Below are 23,282 nucleotides of genomic sequence, written 5' to 3'. Positions count from 1 at the left end.
CGTAGGTTTGTAAAAGAAAGCCCTGCCTCTAGTCTTCATTGGCTGCTCGCTGACAGCAGTAGACCAATCACAACAGACTGGGACATCTGACCAATCAGAGCAGAGTATGCTCTCTGAAAGGAGGAGTTTAGAATGAATCCTTTAGAACAGATCATTTAACGAGTCATTTTTCACACTAGGGGTAAAAGGTAATGCTGCAGTTTAAATTATGAGCACATTAAAGTGTTTTAAGACCTTGGATACATGTAAATCTATTGTATGAGACCTTCAAAACAAAATTAGGCACGTTTCAAAACCATAATAGGTGTGCTTTCATACTCCACCACCTGCAAAACTTAAAAAATTTCAGCACATGTTTTCAAATGCTAACACACTGTTCCCAAAACTGTTAAAAACACAAATCTGCAGTAACAAGATTGAAATATATTGAAAATCATAGCAGAATATTTAATCATTCCAAACACAGCTGATAGCAATTTTAGCTGAAAGCCTACCCAAGTGTCCTGCTTGTAGTCTCGTTACCAAACAGACAAAAGAGGATGGCTTCGGAATGATTTACAGTAATTTGGAAACATGGATCAAGGAAGAGAGGTTGGTGGGGAAAGAAGAGTGGCAGGGAGAGGGAGAATCTGTGGAGGACAAAGGAGAGGAAGATCTCTGATGAGATAAGTGCCACAATCATTGACCATGTTGTAAACCATGGTCTCTTCTATGGGTGCAACCAAATCTGCAGCGTTCAACAGTTGCATCAATAGTAAAAAATTTTCTGGCAAAACAGGTGCAACAGGTGCATCCTTCAACGATAATGTTACATATCACAGTACAATACACTATGTTCACATTTTTACATGTACTGACATTTTGAAATATATTGATTGTTTTGTGATTTTCAGTAGGATCCACAGGTTGCCTCCCACAGGAAGGAGAGGCAGAATATTATCAAATATGCAGGAAAAAAAACACCATTGTTGACATGGTAATTGGAACAATGCAATACAACTGCGGGAAATTCGGGACAGAGTGCTGGCAGACAATATCACTTTTGGAAATGTGCATATGGTCAGTACGTAAAACATAAAATATAAAATAAGAAACATGAAATAAGGATGAAGCAGTTGTACACTGTACCCTTTGAGAGAAACAGTGAATGTGTGAAAGAGCTCCAGTATCAATATGCCCAGTTAAGATGTCTTCTTATTTAAGAATAACCAAACAGGGTACATACACAGCTATGCATAATGTAAAGTACTATAAAACTGTGGATTTACTTTATTTTAAAGAGTAACGGAGATGGAAACCAGGCAAACTGCACATGCGTTCATCTTTGTAGATGAAGCAGGATTGGACAGAGAGCAAGCGTGGATGTTCCAGGCCAGAGAGGAGCTAACATCACAATGTGTGCAGCACTGTCCAATGATGGTTTGCTGTTACACACACCACTCATTGATGCCTACAATACAGAGAGGCTCATTTCTTTTCTGGATGACCTGCATAATCGACTTGTGCCAGCAGAGGAAAGGGGGGCAATAATCTCCCCTCCTTTCATTGTTGTGCGGGATAATGTGGCATTCCACCACTCTGCTGGTTTGCTGCACATCCCAGGATGTCAGTACTATTCCTGCCTCCATACTCCCTCCATAAAGGAGATTTTCTCTGCGTGGAGGTGGAAGGTTTATGACCACCATCTACTGGATGCCATGAATGTGGGGTGTGGAGAGAGTTCTCCTGAAGACTGCCAGGGTTGAACTAGACATTACAGAAGATACTTTCCAAGATGTAGTGCCAGAGAAGACGTAGTACTGTACAGTATGAGTGATTATACTATACATGTTGTTGACTTTTTTTAAAATTATTATTATTGCAGCCCTGGAATTTCAGGAATTTGTTTTGTGTTTCAACTTTTTATTTTTCACAAGTAAATTACTACATGCAAAGATATCGAAAGAATAAAGGATATTGGCTCAAACTGCTGCATTTCTGATTTCATCCATCCAGTTTCTGTACTGCTTATCCTATTGGGTCGCAGGGAACCTGGAGCCTATCTCAGGGAGGATGGGGCACAAGGCAGCATGCCAATCCATCGCAGGGCACATGCACATACACATTCACACACCCATTCATACACTACGGGAACTTTGGACACTTTGGACATGCCAATCAGCCTACCATGCATGTCTTTGGACTGGGGGAGGAAACCAGAGTACCCGGAGGAAAACCCCCACAGCACAGGGAGAACATACACAGGGCCTTGGTGGGAATCCAACCCCCAACCCCCAACCCAACCCTGGAGGTGTGAGGCAAACATGCTAATCACTAAGCCGCCATGCGCCCGTTCTTTCATTTCTGTTACATATACTTCCGTACAGTCAGTAAAGTGAAACTGTGTTATTCTTATTCTATAATGAAATACTAATTTATGTGAAAAAGCATTAAAACTTCAAAGATAAAAGTTATCATTTATATAATGCTCCCTGTTGTTAGTGTTTTTTAGGTCAGCGTGTTATGAGTGAGAGTGTATGCTTTCTGCGTGAGAATTGTTGCCAGTGTTATGATCGAATGAGCTTATTGTGAGACATGTACAGTGCATCCGGAAAGTATTCACAGCGCTTCACTTTTTCCACATTTTGTTATGTTACAGCCTTATTCCAAAATGGATTAAATTCATTATTTTCCTCAAAATTCTACAAACTATACCCCATAATGACAACATGAAAGAAGTTTGTTTGAAATCTTTGTAAATTTATTAAAAATAAAAAATGAAAAAAGCACATGTACATACTATAAGTATTCACAGCCTTTGTCATGACACTCAAAATTGAGCTCAGGTGCATCCTGTTTGCACTGATCATCCTTGAGATGTTTCTACAACTTGATTGGAGTCCACCTGTGGTAAATTCAGTTGATTGGACATGATTTGGAAAGGCACACACCTGTCTATATAAGGTCCCACAGTTAACAATGCATGTCAGAGCACAAACCAAGGCATGAAGTCCAAGGAATTGTCTGTAGACCTCCGAGACAGGATTGTATCGAGGCACAGATCTGGGGAAGGGTACAGAAACATTTCTGCAGCATTGAAGGTCCCAATGAGCACAGTGGCCTCCATCATCCATAAATGTAAGAAGTTTGGAACCACCAGGTCTCTTCCTAGAGCTGGCCACCCGGCCAAACTGAGCGATCGGGGGAGAAGGGCCTTAGTCAGGGAGGTGACCAAAAACCCAATGGTCACTCTGACAGAGCTCCAATGTGTCTCTGTGGAGAGAGGAGAACCTTCCAGAAGAACAACCATCTCTGTAGAACTCCACCAATCAGGCCTGTATGGCAGAGTGGCCAGACGGAAGCCACTCCTCAGTAAAAGGCACATGACAGCCTGCCTGGAGTTTGCCAAAAGTCACCTGAAGGACTCTCAGACCATGAGAAACAAAGATAGAACTCTTTGGCCTGAATGGCAAGCGTCATGTCTGGAGGAAACCAGGCACCATTCATCACCTGGCCAATACCATCCCTACAGTGAAGCATGGTGGTGGCAGCATCATGCTGTGGGGATGTTTTTCAGCAGCAGGAACTAGGAGACTAGTCAGGATCGAGGGAAAGATGAATGCAGCAATGTACAGAGACATCCTTGATGAAAACCTGCTCCAGAGTGCTCTGGACCTCAGACTGGGGAGAAGGTTCATCTTCCAATAGGACAACGACCCTAAGCACACAGCCAAGATAACAAAGGAGTGGCTACAGGACAACTCTGTGAATGTCCTTGAATGGCCCGGCCAGAGCCCAGACTTGAACCCGATTGAACATCTCTGGAGAGATCTGAAAATGGCTGTGCACCGATGCTCCCCATCCAACCTGATGGAGCTTGAGAGGTCCTGCAAAGACGAATGGGAGAAACTGCCCAAAAATAGGTGTACCAAGCTTGTAACATCATACTCAAAAAGACTTGAGGCTGTAAGTGGTGCCAAAGGTGCTTCAACAAAGTATTGAGCAAAGGCTGTGAATAATTATATACATGTGCTTTTTTTGTTTTTTATTTTTAATACATTTGCAAAGATTTCAAACAAACATCTTTCACTTTGTCATTATGGGGTATAGTTTGTAGAATTTTGAGGAAAATAATGAATTTAATGCATTTTGGAATAAGGCTGTAACATAACAAAATGTGGAAAAAGTGAAGAACTGTGAATACTTTCCGGATGCACTGTATGAAGTGGTTTGAGTGCGTTTTGGATGTGAGAGGCAGACTGTATGAAGAGTGTTGAAAATGTGGCTTCAGTATTGACCGATGCTTGTTAGAAATTGAAAAAAAAAAAAAACCTCTAATAAAATATTATAAATAAATATGATTCTAATTCTCAGTACACAGTGTACAGGATCCCAAGGTCCACTATAGAGAACTGATACATGTTCAATAATGAACTGCAAATTTAATGCACACAATAATGGACATTGCAGATCATCACACACACACACACACACACACACACACACACACACACACACACACACACACACACACACAGAGCTCCCACTTTGACCCAGACTTGTTCTGATCGCTCCTTGGAGTTCATGATGCTGTGTGGTTAGGATCTCTAACACACTCTGGGAGCAGGTGTATTATACTGAGATCATGTGACACTACACACAGCTCAACTCTGCTCTTCTCATTATGTTATTTCTGATGCAGGTGAAAACACAGCAGTCACTCCAGTGTAGATCAGAATAACGGAGTGGAGAGCATCTGAGTTTAGTGCTCTTAGTCCAGTTCTGATCAAACTCTTTACTTACTTTAACTGCATGAAGCGAGAAACCAAACAGCAAACGAACCAAAAGAATCAATTTTCACTCTGATTTAGACTTGATACCTGGACTGATAGGTGTGAAAGCACTCCAAGTATTTTCATTTACTGATTAGGAGGAGGATGAAGGTGAGGATGAGGATGAAGGTGAGGATGAGAATGAAGGTGAGGAGGATGAGGATGAAGGTGAGGATATGTGTGAAGGTGAAGAGGAAGAGGATGAAGGTGAGAAGGAGGATGAAGATGGGGAAGAGGATGAAGGTGAGCAAAAGCTTGTCAGATGAATAGTCTCCTGTGGTATTTGTTCTGCAGTACTTGCGTGTGTGATGTGTTCACTATTTTGATGTGAATATTATTTAGAGGATGAACTTAATGGAACTGAAGTCTCATTTAGCTTTCCAAGATATATGTGTGTGTGTGTGTGTGTGTGTGTGTGTGTGCATGCCGGTTAAATCGAGGATGTAGGACGCACCCTGGCCGTGTTTCTGCAGGTGATCACTGAGACCGAGTTAACAGGAAGTGGGTCACACTGCACTGTCCTCTAGTCTGACCTCATTTCCTGCCTTGCCCACACAGTCCGGCCCGTCTGGACCATAACACACACACCCTCCCCCACTTCTCCTGCACAGATGGGACGATCTGCTCTCAAGTGGGCGGCAAAACTCGGCACAGTTATGAGTGTGTGTGTGTGTGTGTGTGTGTGTATGTGTGTTCTGTCCAGGATTATACAGCTACACAGCTGTAAATAGGGCCAGAACAAACAAACACACACACACACACACACACACACACACACACACACACACACACACACACACAAAGAGTATTTTACCTGTAGCTTGAAGGCTGCATTGCCCTTCTCTCTCTCTATTTCTCTCTCTCTCTCTCTCTCTCTCTCTCTCTCTCTCTCTCACTCACTCACTCTCTCTTTCGCTACTTCAGTCTCGTCCTGAAAACACCATGTCACAGTAGCTGATGAGGTCATGACCTGATGAGTCCAGAGTTCCAGTGAAAGGGTCCTGAGTGTGGTGATGTTCTGACCTGCAGAACCCTCAGAGCTCTAATCACCGTTGAGAGAGAGAGACAGAGAGACACAAAGAGAGAGAGAGAGAGAGAGAGAGAGAGAATGAAAGACAGAGAGAGAAGCTCATTCTGTACAGATTTGGAGCTGAAGCAAACGTCACACTGAGCGGTTTCATTTCATTCAATTCATTTCAATTCCTCTCCTGTACCCAGACACCTACACACACACACACACACACCTACACACACACACACACACACACACACACACACACATTTTAATTTTTTTTCTAAAAGCACAAGGCAGTGATGCAAAACTGTTTGGATGTTTCTGCACCAGGGCCTGGGGAAATGTCGGGAAGAAAAACAGATAAAATGTGTGGTTTGTTTTTGTGTGTGTGTCTGTGTGTGTGTGTAAGAATAAGCTGAGATATATACCTTTTATGTCATGGCTGTAATCATTAAAGTCAGCTCATCAGGTTTCTGTTCCTTCTGGACAATAAGATGTGAAGCTGATTATTAATCTGACCTTCATATACACTTTTAATATAAAACATGTATGTATTTTTATATTACACTAAATCACATGCCCACACACACACACACACACACACACACACACACACACTGGATTGGACTGGATGTATATAAAGACACAGCGGAGGAGGAAATTAATTCAAAACAGACACTTCTTGTTCATTTTTACATTATTTAAGTCCATCAAGGCTCAGAATGAATGAGTTTGAGAAGTTCATCATAACTAATGAAGCAATAGCGTTAAAGAGACAGCAATCGATTGTGATCCACACTCTCAGCAGGATCATGCTCTCGGATCAGATCAGATGTTCAGTTTAAAGAGGTGACTCGAAAGTGTTTGATTTGTAACATCATGATGATGATGATGAAGTGAGATGAAATATGTCTCCAGTTTGGGAACAAAAAGACACTTATGCTAAATTTATATCAGAAAGATGGGTTACTGGTTTAGGTATTTATATGAAAATGTGTTTCTGATATAAAACGCTTTTTGAAAGTTATTGGAGTAAATATTTTAAAATCTCTCTTTGCTTCTTGTTCTGCATTTCGGTCAGTCTTCCTAAACACACACACACACACACACACACACATTCTGCCTGTCTCTTTGGGATGCACCTCACCATGTTTCTGAACCCCGGCCCTAATTAAAGCTCCTTTTTTGTCCTCACTATGTGGAACACCAAACCAGTTCACATCTCCTGTGGCCTTAAAGAGATAGAGAGAAAGAGAGAGAGAGAGAGGAAGAACCTCCAGCACAGACATCAAAACCCAGAGATCTGAGAGAACTTCACATAGTCCCAAAACTTACATTATAACACACATAATTTACTGTTTGTTTTTGTATGTAGTGTTTAAACGTCTATACATTTAGCACCAACATTAACCCAGGGCACTGAGGAGAACTAAACGAGCCATGAGTTTGGACTTTCCAGTTTTTGTTCTGAGGAAAATAGAATTCGGCATTTCGGGAACATTTTTAATCTCTTGATTAATGGATAATTCCAGTCGATTCTCTCTGCACGCAGACTGAACGAGGTCTGCGGGATGGAATCAGGGCTGTATTTGACAGAGGAAATGACCTTGTTCCATCTGGTGATTAATGACGTGTGTCATGTGAAAGTCCTCCTGAGTTCTGGATCATGGTGGGAAACAGGTGGCACAGAAAGAAGGATGAGCCCCATTTAGCAAACACCTTGTCTGACTTACCTGCCAAACACATCCAGATATAATTAGGGCAAATGAAAGATAAATGGGGAGATAGCATGGCCTGAGTAATTTAATTCTTTGGGGGAAAAATACGAGATTATAACAACAGACATGTCCTTAACAAGTCCTCAATGCTGGTGTTATCAATGAACGTTAATCACATTCAGAATGATAAAGTACTACTATGAGCTAACAGAGTGATCAGTAGGGAGCAGGTATGAGTGAAGTGACTAGCATTATGTAGTAAAGTGCTACTCCATATTTATGAGATGCATTACGGTGCCATTCTACAGCGAGCACAATGCAATTTTCATTTTTATAAATAAATAAGCAGCTGTGATATTTTAAAAATTCAAGTTGTTGTCTGGACTCGAGTATGATGAATACTGCCTTTCTACTTTTTTTTATTATTTACACCCTTGTTCTTTTCTTTTCTCTCTACAGGTTCTTTTGTGAAGCACTTTCCAAGCCAGGTTCTGAATATCCCATGAGGATACAATGTGGCAGCCTAATGAGAGTCAGTACTGCAATCCTACTGCAAATCAGATAATATGGCGAACGTGTTAGAGCCCATGGTATGCCAACGGCAGTGACTGTACAGAACGAGTGCCTACTTCTTCCTGCCTGCTTTTCGGTCCAAAGACTCTCCACTTCTTTTTTCCACAAATCTCTCCTCACCATGAAGATGAAGACATACGCCCCGTCCTCTCCCAGTATTGCTCTCCTGCTCTTTCCTTCTCTTCTCCTGCTATTTTCAGCACCAGACCTCGTCTGTGGTGATTGCTGGCTCATCGAAGGGGATAAGGGCTACGTATGGTTGGCCATCTGCAGTCAGAACCAGCCGCCATATGAGACAATCCCGCAGCACATCAACAACACCGTGCATGATTTACGGCTCAATGAGAATAAGCTCAAGGCTGTATTCTTCTCCTCACTGAGCCGCTTCACAAACCTGACAGACCTCAACCTGACCAAGAACGAGATCTCCTACATTGAGGATGGTGCCTTCGCTGGCCAGGCTAACCTCCAGGTGCTGCAGCTGGGCTACAACAAACTGACCAATCTGACGGAGGGCATGCTGCGAGGCCTGGGACGCATACAGTGCCTCTTCCTGCAGCACAATCTCATTGAGGTCATTGCCACAAATGCCTTCTGGGAATGCCCCAGCCTCAGCAGTCTGGACCTGTCTTCTAACAAGCTGGCTCGATTAGACTCGTCCACGTTCAGAGTGTTGGGAAAGCTGATGGTGTGTGAGTTGGCAGGGAACCCTTTTCACTGTGGCTGTGATCTCTACACTTTCCTCGTTTGGCTGGAGGCTTTCAACAATGTCACACACACCTACGATCGACTACAGTGCGAGACTCCACGGGAGCTTTTTGGCTACCCATTGCTAAGTCCCGTTGGAGGACCTGGTCGAAGTGCTCTCAACATCCTTGCCTCCATGTGCAGAGATGGAGTTTTTATTCCAGGGATGACTTCGTTGCCACCAGATTTGGATTCCTCAGGCATGGGGCCCGATATGTTTGATCGTATTGGACCGTACCATCAGCCCACAACCTCATCCTCCTCTGAGAACACATTTAGCCCTAGTATCGCACTTCAGCATGTGTCTCTTTCTTCAGCGTCCTTGCTCGTGCAGATACCACGGCCCTACAGCAAGATGTATATCTTAGTACAGTACAATCAGAGCTTTGTTTCTGATGTGATGAACCTGAAAAACAAGAAGGAGTTGATTACGCTGAACAAGCTCATACCAAACACCAACTATACTTTTTGTGTGGCCTCCATACGCAACTCCCAGCGTTTTAACCACACATGTCTTCACTTTTCCACTCGGACTCCCACTACAGATGACTTGTTGCCCACCCCGTCCACTACCACACATTACATTATGACCATTGTGGGCTGCTTGTTTGGGATGCTGATTATTCTAGGTCTGGTGTATTACTGTTTGAGGAGGCGTCGAAGGCAAGAAGAAAAAGAGAAATCAATTTGTGTGAAAAAGACCATCCTAGAGATGCGGTATGGATCTGAGGTTGCAGCTGCAGCTGCTAATGATCCAACAGCAGTGCATAAGCTCCATGAGCAGGCCCACCACCAGCATCACCATGGCAAGCTTCCCATGTCCTCCTCAAGCTCAGGCATGCTTGGTCATGGCCCTGGTAATACCAGTTCCTCACGTCTCTCCACTATTCCTCAAGTAGAGAAGCTGGCCACGGCCTTCTCTGAGGCCATGGCAAACAAAGGCAACTACATGGATGTTAGGACTTCAGGAGCCGGAGATGAGAGAGGGCGAGATGGAGTAAGGCAGGCTGTTAGAGCAGAAGACCTAATGGAGGAAGATGGAAGTGACCTGGGAGATGACTCAGATGATGATGATGGTCGAGGGTCAGCATCAGAGATCTCTACTATTGCAATGGAAGTTGATAAAGTTAACCAGATCATTAATAACTGCATTGATGCACTTAAACTCGACTCTGTAGCAGCTGCAGTGTCCTCTGCTGCCACATCAAGTGGAAATCCCACTTCACCACCACCTAGTTGTACCTCTTCCATAACGAGGGGGCTAATTCCACTCTCACCTAGTATCAGTGAGGCCTGTCAGGTCCTGCCCTCCCCCAAAATACCTCCTCCACCTCCTCTGCCTCTAACAGCTCCTCTTTCTGAAAGGCCAGGGATTACAGGAGGAGGCTTCATGTCACCTCCATATCGCCCTCCACCACCAGCCACGGCAGTGAGACCTATTCAAAGACAGATGAGTGCCGATGCAGCTGTGATCGTCAGCTCTTCTAAGAAACATTGTGGTCCTGCTGGTGGAAAAGCTAGGGTGTATAGCCTGGATGTTCCAGAACCACGCAGTCCTGATCCCTGTCAGTATCCTGAGAAGGGTAGCCCAGCCCGGTGTGGGGAACCTCTGGATAGGCTTCCCTTGGTTGGTGGTGGTGGTGTAAGCTGTAACATGGATGGCGTCACTATGGATGGCGTGAGCCTTCAGCAGCACCTGGAGGTACATCCAGACTTCCACTGTGCAGAGCATCGTCACTCGGTCCCTGCCCTCTACTATGAGGGCTCCCATGACTCCCCTGCACAAAGAGCCTCTTTCCTCAAACCCCTATCACGTGCCAAGAGAGACGCTGCTTCTTATTCTCAGCTCTCACCCCAGCAACACAACTACTCGGGGTACTCGTCCAGTCCGGAGTACTCCACCGAGAGCACACTGAGAATCTGGGAGCGCTTCCGTCCGTATCGAAAGGGTCCACGTGAGGAGTCCTGTTACATAACAGCTGGAAATGCACTACGCAAGAAGGTCCAGTTCGCAAAGGGAGAGGACCTACATGACATCCTGGACTACTGGAAGGGTGTGTCAGCACAGCAAAAGCTGTGAGCTTTGAAGCAGTGGGGATCTAAAGCACCGGCTTCTACAGTACCTTAATCGTTTCAAGATCCTCTGCGGCGATGTAGCCAGAAGGATGGCTAGTGTGTACAAAGCAAGGTTGAGTATGTCAGAGTCTGAGGACAAGTTTTACAGGATGAGTCATCAGAGAACCAGAGAGAGGGAGAGAGTGAGATTCACAATACAGCCCACGTCTGTAGTAGCATTAATTTAAATCTAATTTTAGACTCGTAAGTTGAGGCCAACTCGTGTTTGTTGAAGTTGTTCCATAGGGCATATAATTTGTTATAAAATAATTGTGTTTGCCCTGCATTCATGAGTGAATCTATTGTTTATACCGATGGCGAGACCTCTGTATCCTGAGTTCTCATTCAGCCTCAGAAACCCTGTGCATGTGATTCACTGCCACTGCATTCATTTCTGAATTAACCATGTGTGTGTTCAGAGACTGCGCTGATTTTCTATAAAGCTGCCAAAACCAGACTTTTTCATCTCTGTTCCAGAGCTGCCAGATTTCCATTTCAATAGGATCTCAAAAAAAGGAAAGATAAGAAAGGAGGAGTACAGAATATGAAAAATAAACCAGTACAAACACCCAAGAGATCTTCAGCAGTGTCAGGATCTTTTGCCAGCTGCATGAACACGATGATATTTAAATAAAAGAAATGTCAGTCAAATTCAGGCCAGGACTATTACAAAAGCGCTGGACAGGTGTGCTAGCTGGGAGAGAAAAACAGTCCCGGTTTGTATTAAATACACATGCAAAACGTTACACAATTTTAGATTTTTTTAAAAAAAAGAAATCCCTAATATACTTTCAAACTATAAATGACAACTTTAATTCTCTAACTCTACCTCTAGCCCCTTTATTTTCAGCCATTATTTAATTAAAGTCCAGTTTGATTAGGTTAATTAATCAGCAATTAACCAAAGCTGTTTGGTGTAGTGCGTGGGAGTGAACAGTCAAGACTTCTAATTTGATTAAAAATTAATGTCCTTCCCATTCTCTACGCTCGTTTAACCTACAACATCATGGATCAATAAGCCAAAAAAATGAGATTAGTTACACAGAGGGATTAATGTACTGTATGTGTATCAACAGCACTACAGAAGTGTATGAGAAGCATTTAATCCACTGAAACGCTTCATCCTGAGAGATTGGAGCCTTAAAGAGTTTGTCATATAACATCCTGGACATCCTGGATAATGATAATCATAATGATACTAAAATATATGATAGATATGATCGATAGATAAATCCTTCCATTACTGCACAGTGTTAAATGGATAGGTCATTTAAGAGACGTACGATGATATCAGTAATAATCGTAAGGTGTTTATGTTCTCAGTATCCACTCTCCAGTTATTAACAGGATCCATCATCAGTTAGACAGCTTCTGAACTCATAAACTTTCAAACTTCATCACTGTTTATCTAAAGATTCTTTTATGTATTGTATTTTTTACATTCGTTTGGTGTTGCACCATTGCAGCATGAGATCTTACACTGAATTCAGACGGGAAAACAGGAGCGTTATCCATAAATCTAACACCGAAATGTACAAGTGTTAAAGAAACATGGGGAATGAGCAGCTGTAATTACAACACAGCTCCGTTAAAGCATTTCAACATGACACGAGTGTTCAAGGCCATGAAATAAATCGATTAATTCGTGACCACACATAATAAAAATAACCACGTCTCCTCAGTGGTTCAGTAGAAGTGTGTGATTGGAGAGCATCTTTTTGAAGCTAAAGCTTCAAACACATGCACGTTGAAAATCATTATAGACAATAAAGGAAGTGTATCTGTTGTGGGATACGCACTCATCCAGTGTGAATTGTCCTTTTAGTGTAAATACAGTACAGTTGTTGAAATCTAAACACAGCTAATTATCTCTCACTCTCTCTTCCTGGAGTTTAACAGTCAATGGTGTGGGATTTAGGATTCAGAGCTGCTTGTTCCTAAACGTGACGTGTTTACAAATGCGTGTCCGTATAAAAGTTCACACCTGAAGGATGAGCGAACATCATGGATATGAAGAGGCCTGTATCTGAGACTAAGGAGGGAATTACACCCCCCCCAACACACACCAGTGAAAATGGAGAAACAACCAAGATAACCCCATCCACCGTCCATCAGCCATGGGAGCGAATGGAGAAGGAGGAGGAGGAACTGTTACCGGAGGCTTACTGTGACAAACTTCCTGCTCAGTTTAATTACTGCTTTATTTCTATTTCTACACAGAAATGAACTACAGTCAGTCCACATTCACACATGACTGTAACGTCTGATAGATCCATTTATTTTTTGCCTCTTTTTCCTTTTCACTGAGCAAACAGTAATTCCTGTAAAAATCTCTGATGATAATTTGATCATCAGAAAAAAATTCCCCATACATTGTTTTAGGATGATTTTTATTATAATAAGATAATTATTCATAAAGATGTATATTGATTGCTTGTTTTGGTTGTGAGATGTTTGTCAGTGCTCTCCTGCTCAAGGCCGTTTAACATTTTCTCATTAAAACATGATAGACATAACGCCCAGGCCAGACTAACACATTGAGTGGCATTTTCTCTGCAGACCTCTTCATTAACGCAGATGAATAATCCTCGCAGTCCTCTCTCCGATCGTCTGCTGTAGTTTTATAGATTTCTGCAGCGTGTTGTTTTCACTCATCTCCGGCTTTTCTGTCTGAATTATATGCCATGTTTTGACCTGAGAGGAGTCCGAGTGTTTACCTGGGAATGTTCATAGTGGATAATTACTCGATCCGGTCAAATGTCAACAGTTTGTTTTCTGCTCTGTAACACTGAGATGATAATTACACGCTCGAGGCTCGGCTCATTTTCCCCAAACAGCACCGACCTTACTCGCTGGTCAGGGTCAAAGCAAACAGTCGCACAATTACAGCTGGTTTTGTGCTAAAGAATAAATGAATTTCTCACAGTTAGGATAAAAGCAGAATAATTACACGCATGTTTATGGTTAGCAAGCTGTTGTGGTAATGTTTGTCAGTAAATTGGTACGAATTTCATGTTTATGTTTATCACATTTCTACACCAACATGCATGTACGCATTTAATTTAACCATCACTCATTCCTGTGTGTTTAATGATGTTTGATGGTGAGATGATATGAGGAGGTTTGTGTGCTTTTTATACTGAAGTGTGAGGAACTGAATAATATTATTGTCCCAAAGTTATCGAGTCTCGAGAAACAGTATTATTTTTGTCAAGTTGCAATCAGAAAATTTGACACTTTATTGGATGAATGTGCTAAAAGACACGAATGAAAATTCCTTTATGTGCAATCAACACACTTACATCACTAACTATTACAGCAACAAGCCATGACTGACCTTAAAAAGAACATTTTATTTTAAGTTATTTGACAACTTTTGGTTTTAGGCCAACATATTTAAGTGGTGTATTTGTAAAAGTAAGTATAAGTAAAAAAACGTGATGCAGAAACACAATCCCATTTTTAACACATTTTTAGCATCAATAAGCTGAATTCCTTGAGAATCGGCATTCTGTGTAAAGTCTGCTTGGAGGTGAAAGTAAACATAAACACTCAGGCAAAAAAAAAAAAAAAAAAAAACACAATAAAAATCAGTAGCATGACACCAAAATATGAAATGAGTTGATTTTGAAGAACCAAATGATTAAAAAAAATATCTCAATTTGGTTTGCTTGCTAATGAGAGTAATCTTTTCTTAAATATGATTTATAATATTGTCCATTATCAGGAGCAATGTGCTAAAAGGACTAAAAAGCTATAATTAACATTTATTGGCTCCAGATCAGATTTTTTGCTAATTCTTAATGCCTTAAATGGGATTATTTTGGATTTTAATAGAAGTAAGCACAACAGCACCACTGACAGGTTGTAATATAAACACAGAATGGCATGAGTAAGCTAGAAGTGAGGCTGAGGCTGATTTCTTTCTCACCCAGACTGTAGGCCCTATTTACACTAGTGCATTTTTAAAACGATCCTCGTCCACACTGGCATTTCCGCTGTGTTTCAGGAACGATCTCCGTCCACACTACACGACCGAATACGCATGTCGCATGACCATTCATGCACACTGGGCATGCGCATATAAGTGTAAACAGGAAGTTGGTTGCTAGTCACCGGCAGGCACAACAAACCGGCGTTCCATGTAGGGCTTACGGCGCTTGAAATGAGATTTGTTGCCGATTGCTCTAATCATAGCTTGCCTCTTGCGCATGTCGCTAGCTGCAGTATTATAAAATACAGAATTGAACTACACAATGGCTGCTAAGAATGACAAAGCCAGCAAACCTTGCTTTTCAGTCTCTGTGGTGTTGTGTGTACGATCAAGGTAGCGCAATGATCCAGGGGGCGAATGTGGGCAAAGCCACGCCTTCGTTTTCAAAAGTCTTCATTTTGGAAACGCGAACCTGGAGTTTTCAAACTAAAGCGGGGTCTTTGGCGTTTCCCAAAGTTTCAGTTTTCAAGGGTCGAAAACACCAGAGTAGTGTAGTTGACAGGCTTAACCGTAGCAAAAGTTATGCGTTTTAAAACAAAAACACACTAGTATAAACAGGGCCTGTAGATTCACGTCACGAAGTCAGACACGCATTACAGACTTGAGACAGTTCAAATTTTGTACTGACGAAAGCTCCTCACAATTTAAAGTGTGTGTGTGTGTGTGTGTTTGTGTGTGCTCAACACTAATAATTTCATTAGTTTTAGTTATTTTAGTTGCATTTTAGTTCTTAAAGTATTTGATGAGTCAGTTCTGTGGAAATCGTCTGTAGGATCCAAAATATGAGCAGAGTGACAGTAATCACTGTAATATTCCATAAAGCAGAGAGTGGATTAATCTTCCACAGCAGTTTATAACACTTTATAAGCTCCTTATCCATGTCAGTGTATAAAAGAAGATGGGCCTGGAGAGAGGAAAGCCCTGGAGAGAGTCTGAGAATCTGAGAAACACACTTCATTCACATTCCACCTTTAATTCAATTAAAATGAATTGGAGTTAACATTAAAAATCAAAGTTATTTGCTTCATCATGTGTTCCTGAGCTAAGCGATGTTACTAGTGACACAAAACTCCTTATTTTTTAGACGAATGAGGATAATTAGAGGCTGTGTCTCAGGACGGACTGTTAATGACTTCACTGCCACTAAACTGAAGACTGAACGCTGAACTTTGGAGCTTTAACGTGTCAATTTGCTCATTGTTCAAATTCAAAAGCCGAGTACTGAGGAGTTTCCTGAAACTGGGATAATTGGGATTCTTTTATAGAGGTTTAAACTCCTTTCTCTTTCTCTCACTCTCTCTCTCTCTCTGTCCTCCTCATCGAAGCACTAAAGAAAAGTGTCCCTCTGGCTGAGGGCCATATTTCCCTCTGACTATCTGTTTACAGCGAGCTTCTCAGTTTCTCATCAGATGTGTGGGTGTGTTGGAGGGTGTGGTGGGAAAGTAAAGCGGGACAGAACACAGGACGGATAAATGGAGTCGTTTTGAGACAGAGACGAGAATGAACAGGCCAATCAGCACACGGCTCCGGCTCTCAGCACTCAAGAGCTTTGATAGCCTAATTGAGGTGTAAATCTTTTTTATCAAGCTGAGAGAGAGACAGAGAGAGAGAGAGAGAGAGAGAGAGAGAGAGAGAGAGAGAGTATGAAGTGAAGTGGAATGGAGAGGTGGTTAGAAAGACTGAGGATGGAACACTGAAAACACTTTGGCACCAGGAGGAGGAGTGAAGTAAAACAGATTAAAGACTGAAGAGAGAGCAAGAGAGATGATAAATAACCTGATACGAGCTGAAGGCATGAGGACGTGTGAATAAAAATCATGTACAGACTTGCTCAGGTGTTAAAATTCCAGAGAGAGAGAGAGATAGAGAGAGAGAGAGACCACCACCAGTGTACTGCACAGAATCCGAACCATAGACCGCAGCGCAAATTAAATTCAGTTCCATCCAAGCAGCTCGACTAACCCCATCTTCACACCACGCCATCACTAATCCCCCTCACTTCCCTCTCCATTAGCCACTTCTCAATTAACTCCATCACAAGCTGAGTGAAGTTGCTGCGATCTCACGCTTGCTGCTATTGTACGGCGTGGCATTCATCGCCTTTGCGCTGAGAGAGATATTGAGCTGAGTTCTCGACTCTATCACGGCTCTCAAAGCCTGAAGAATAGACGAGGACTCATTCACTCTCGGTTTCTCCTCACATGCGGATTGAGCGATTGATCCATGTCTCTCAGATGTTTGAGAACATCATCGACCCCCGAATGTCCTCCAGTCAGAGCTAATAACCTTTAGGACTTTTTAACACCACTTTGAATTTAATTGAACACCTAATTTGTAGTAATAATACACAAAACACTCACACACACAAACACAAAACACAAACCCACGCACACAAACCCACGCACACACACACTTACTCCAGACCCTTTCGTTTGTGCACCCTTATCACAGAATGAAGTGTTGTTTGGTTTCACAGAGATTCTTTTATTAACACACCAGTTCAATAGTCTATGTTAAGATACTAAAATGAAAAAGTTAATACATATTTCAATTTTGTGACAACCCTGTAATACAACCTTAATTCCTCAGTTACGTTGTTTATCCCTTTACTGCATAGTGTTGCCATATGGCACCAATTCATTTATCTCCAATTTTTGTGATGGGTAATAATCCAAAACTACTATCTTCCTATGTAACTAGAAAAAGGGGGCTTTAACTTTGACATAACATCCAAAATGCCATGTCACATGACCAGGATGTGCTATTTGCATTGCCTTTTCTGCAATCACATAGCATGGTGAAAGTCATCATCGGAGCGCTCTCATGATTAGTTTAATTTCGATATTTAGGCAAAACTACTTAAAGGAAAATGTTTAAACACTTTTACATGCTTACTAGGTGGCAAAACAAACCTCATACAATTTACCAACTACCCTACTACTTGAACTAATTCAAGTAATAAAAAATTGGATGTAAATGTAATTATTCATGTAGTAGAGGGTTAAAAATAGATTAAGTGGTGTAAGAAAGATAAAGAACAAAAACAGATTAAGAAACTTAAAGTAATACATCCATGTAAACTCAAACTTATTAAGACTTTTTCAGGACCTGTGGACACTACATTACATTTGTAGCATTTAGCAGACACCCTTATCCAGAGTCACTTACATTTATATATCTGAACTGTTAAGGGCCTTGCTCAAGGGCCCAACAGTGGCAGCTTGGTAGTGCTGGGGTTTGAACTCATGACCTTCCAATCAGTCACTCAACAGCTTAACCACTGAGCTACCACTGCCCATTACTATGCTACGCTACACTACACTACAGTTCACTTCGTGCTGATTCTCACACTTACATAAACATGCGTGTGAAGAATATAACTTGTAACTTCGCTAACAGACTGAAAATGTATAAACACCAGATATCTGGACGGTGCAGGTAGAAAGTGACGTACAGGAAAGTGTTTTTGAGGAGAAAGTTACGGAAAGTTTCTACATGTCACCTGGTCCCTGCAGTAGAAGCGTATTCCTGAGGAAGCATACTCGTGTGGAGGATTAACACCTCACACTGGCACATTCACAGCCAGCCAGCTTCCATCAGTGGGTGTGTGTGGAGGCGGTGTTTTCAGGAGGCCGTATTTCCATCTTTTTTATATAATGCTTTCTTGTTTTATGTCTGGAAAATATTTCTCCTGATGTTGCGCACGATGGAGCTCAAGAGCGTGAAGAAGAACGCGGACCTGTAAATAATGTACTGAACGTTGTGTTCTTGTGTCGCGCCGTGTGTTTGTTCTTCATCGTCGTGTTCACAGATTCAGTTCTCTTGAGCAGGAGAGCATATATTTGAGCTTCACCTCAGGCTCAGGAATCAAACGATAACCTTGTCTACGTTCTCTGTGTTTTCCCTGATATTTTTTTTCTCAGACATTTTATTTGTTATTCCAAAGAACGCAACAAGTAAATAACAGACAATGAGCTAGATCTGTGAATTTTGTATTCTGTAAAAAAAAAAAAAAATTCTGTAATGGGTGTTTTTTACTGAGCTCGAATTCTAGGTGTCATTTTTGTGGTTTTGTTTGGGGTCAGGGGGTCAGGGGTCACCAGGGTTAAGGGTTATTACGATGTTGTATAAGTGATGTGGACGGCTTGAACGAGCTGCTCCACTTCTTTTATTTTCCACAAGTTTGAGATTAGTGAACAAACAACAACAAAAAAACAAAAACAAACAAAACAAAAAAAGTTATATTTGCATGACTTGCTGTATTTTAAAAGAGAAGAATTAAATCATTGTGTATACTGAATGGATGTGTGTTGAAAACAAAACAATTAGGAACTGAAATATTTGTCGGAACTTAATCTAAGTTTGAAGGTTTAGGTTTAGATTTGTTTTTATATCTCTGACGTGTACTGATCAACTCAATCCAACTCTATTCTCCTGTTTTACATTCATCATTAATCCTCACTGAAAGAGGTTTGAGGGAAAATTCCTACAGGTGATGCTGTGGAAAAGCTTTTGGAGTCCAGCAGGAACACGGTACTGCTTTTATTTGTAAAGTGTCGGATATTAGATTCTCCTGGAAAATATTCCCTGAGGATCAATAACTTATTTTTTCTGCCATATAGTGCCAAAGCGACATGTTCATCAGTTCACTGTAATCACTGCATTTCCTTTCATACACACACACACACACACACACACACACACACACACACACCGTTTTAACAGAGTTAACAGTTATTTTCATCCATTTCAAATGTCAGCACCTTCAGTTTTGGCTCCTTATCAATACATCAGTGTGTGTGGCACGTCCACTACATTAACCTTGAAGCTAACCTCACACACACACACAAACACACACACACACACACACACACACACACACACACACACACACACACACCTCATCAGGCTGCGTGTCAGTATTCCAAGCACATTGAGACATTTGAGAACACGTTTGAGAAGATCTGTGAGCTGAATTCATGGAAAAGTTCTATCTCCAGGAGGTTCTCTGGTCCTGGGTTCTGTGGTTCTGCAGAGTCAATCATTTGGTTTGAGTCAATCAAGCGAACAAGGGAGAAGAGATGCTAAATGTTTCAGCGGATAATTCTGATGATTTGTATTTAGGTCCATTGATTATTTGCTGTATTTTTCATGTCCCCGAGGCAACTGAAAACTATTGAAGAGTTTCTTTTCAGGATGAGATTGGCGAGAACATGTGTGTTTTTCATCAACAGAACTCGTGTATATATATATATATATATATATATATATATATATATATATATATATATATATATATATATATATATATATAAAGGGAACAGAATTGGACAAAACACAAGACACTTCTGTTACAGAACCTGAACCATTTCTTTCACTAAATGAACACAACAGCTTGTTGGTGTTTATTGCTGTGTGACCACCAGATGACAACCTGGGAAGCTTTACTATTTTTCCCTTACACTTATGGTATTTGCACTTATCCAGAGTGATATGCATTTATACATCTTAGCAGCTGAGGGTTAAGAGCCTTGCCCAAGGACCCAACAATGGCAACTTGGCAGTGCTGGGGTTTGAACTCATGACCTTCTACACAATAGAAGATGCTAACCACTGAGCTACCACTGCCCAAAATTTTTTTTTTCATACATTACATATACGTTTTTGTTTGCAAACCAGTAAACAATTGAATAAGCAGTGTCAGAACTCTCCACAAGACATTCCTTATGCAGAATGTTCAGCCTGAACGTTCAGACTAATGATGTAATTTATATTCCATATTTATATTTAGAAACATTTATTTATATTGCAGATTTGGGCTCGTCTGGGATTTGAACCCAGGACCTCTCACACCCTAAGCAAGAATCATACTCCTAATCCTTCATCTCATAAAGAACATGAAACATATTAAAGGGTACATAATTAAACCTTAAGGGCCATAATAGTAAAATAATAACACTCACGTTCCCAGTCACGGGTCGTTACACTTCAGTTCTATTTCCCCTAAGATTTAATGACCAGTTTATAAAACCTGACTGAGAGTTATTTAAATAAAACATTTATAATTCCTGTATCTGAGAGGAAACGCATGTTCCTCAGCATGCAGCTCTCCATCCCACTCACACGACATTTACACACCAGGACAATAAATCTGTGTTTTTTCTATAAATGTGCCAAGAACAGATCCTTAATAACAACTTTCTTTTATTTTCATACCTTTAACGATGTGCCGCGATTCATCCTGAAAGTGTGAACCAAAGCTTTTCCATGGCAACACATGGAACCATTCCAATTGTATGAAGTCGTTTGTATTGAATCCGTAGTGACGTTATTGCAAGAGCCAACGTTCCACATGAAAGCTGACGGAACTGAAAGTGACTCCTGGCAGTTCTAATGAGGCTCATTAACGCTTTATTCTTTCAGATCGACTCTGTACATTTTATTTCCTTGTTTTTTCTTTAAATTGCAGTGATTCTCAGAAAGAACTCTACGGGTTTGATGAGAGAACCAAACTCTCTGATGTTACTTCCACACCGTATATCTTTTACTGTCACTAACATTTTGCCCTCACAACTTCTGTACAAAAGATCTATTTCTATATTTGCAATAAATTTCTAATTAAAAGAGACTAGACTGATGTGAAGATCTGAATTTTTGGCTGAATTTCTTTCTGTGTGCAGGGTTTGTATTTGCTGGAGATTTATTTAATAAGTGCTTGTTGTGCCGTATGGAGGTCTGGGGAGTCATTTGGATCGCACAGTAATCATTGTTAAACACCTCGTGTACATTAGAAACTCATCCAACTCTATAAGACACGAGAGACTTCGCTCATGAGTCATTTGGATTTCGGGAAACGTTTACTCAATTACAAATTTCAGATAAACACTTTCATGCAGAGGCGACACCAACCACGACCTGCAAAATACAAATGTAAGGTAAAATATAAACTATTATATTCTGTTTATTTCAGTTTAGGTTTAGATTTATTTATAAATATCACTGCATGAATTTAAACCAATATCTCTAATAAATATCAGTTTAAATAACAAATAAATGCAATGAAATTTGTATCATTCAAATACATATACACATTATCATAAGAACAAATGTAGATCATAAAATAACACAAAATGATACACTATATGGCCAAAAGTATGTGGACACCTGAACACCACACCCATATGAGCTTGTAGGACATCCCATTCCAAACCCAGGGCATTAATATGGTGTTATTCCCCCTTTGCTGTTATAATAAGCTCCACTCTTCTGGGAAGGCTTTACACTAGATTTTGGGGTGTGGCTGTGGGGATTTTTGCTCATTCGGTTACAAGAGCATTAGTGAGGTTGAGATCAGGCACTGATGTTGGGTGAGGAGGTCCCAGTTCCAGTTCATCCCAAAGGTGTTGAGTGGGGTTGAGGTCATGGCACTCGAGTTCTTCCACCTTTTTCCAACCTTAACACACCATGTCTTCATAGAGCTGATATTGTCATGCTGGAACTGAAAGGTTTTTCATGGAACTGCTGGCACAAAGAGGGATGCGTACGATTGTTTAAAATGTGTTTGTACACTGTAGCATTAACATTAACATAAACATTAATATTCTCCTTCAGTGGAACTGAGGAGCCTAAACCCTGAGAAACAGCCCCAGACTATTATCCCTCCTCCCCCACATCCTGTGTTCTGTTACATAATGTTCTCCTGATGTCCACCAAACCCAGATTCCGCCATCAGACTGCCAGATAGTGAAGCGTGACTCATGACTCAAGAGTCGACGTTTTTGCTGCTCCAGAGTCCAGCGTCGGTGCTTTACATCACTCCAGCCCACACTCGGCATTGTGCACAATGATCGTAGGTGATCTTGTGTGCAGCTGTTCGGCCATGAAACCCATTTCATGAAGCTCCGGATGCACAGTTCTTGTGCTAATGTTGCTTCCAGAGGCAGTTTGGAGCTCTGTAGGGAGAGATGAACCAGAGCATGGATGACTTTCATGCTCTTCAGCACTCTGTGTCCTGCTCTGTGAGGTTGCATGATCTAACACTTTGTCATTGCTCCTAGATGCTTTTTGTGCTATTTCACAGTAATAGCACTTATAGGTGAACGGGGCAGATCTAGCAGGCAGAAATTTTACACACTGCCTTGTGGTAAAGAAGCCGTCTGGTGGCAGTGCCATGTTTAAAGTCACTGAAGTCTTCAGTATGGATTCTACTGCCAGTGTGGAGATTACACGGCTATGTGCTGGATTTTATTCACCTGTTAGTAATGGGTGTGGCAGAAACACCTGAACTCAGTAATTGGGGGAGGAGAGTG

General features: G+C 41.4%; 1 protein-coding gene across 1 annotated transcript in view; it reads left to right on the top strand.

The window, feature by feature from the left end:
* Positions 1–13,846, top strand: part of LOC128624873 (protein phosphatase 1 regulatory subunit 29) — a 47,988-nt gene extending 34,142 nt beyond the window's left edge. The window contains exon 2 of the mRNA XM_053652701.1: positions 8,004–13,846. Coding sequence (XP_053508676.1) covers positions 8,137–10,944 — 2,808 coding nt within the window. The 5' untranslated portion in view covers positions 8,004–8,136 and the 3' untranslated portion in view covers positions 10,945–13,846. The remainder of the gene's footprint in view (positions 1–8,003) is intronic.
* The last annotated feature ends 9,436 nt before the right edge of the window (positions 13,847–23,282 follow it).

This window comes from Ictalurus furcatus, chromosome 2 (genome assembly GCF_023375685.1).
Source record: "Ictalurus furcatus strain D&B chromosome 2, Billie_1.0, whole genome shotgun sequence".
NCBI lineage: Eukaryota > Metazoa > Chordata > Actinopteri > Siluriformes > Ictaluridae > Ictalurus > Ictalurus furcatus.
The sequence above is the reverse complement of the archived record's forward strand: the minus strand, read 5'-3'. Positions and strand labels throughout refer to the sequence as shown.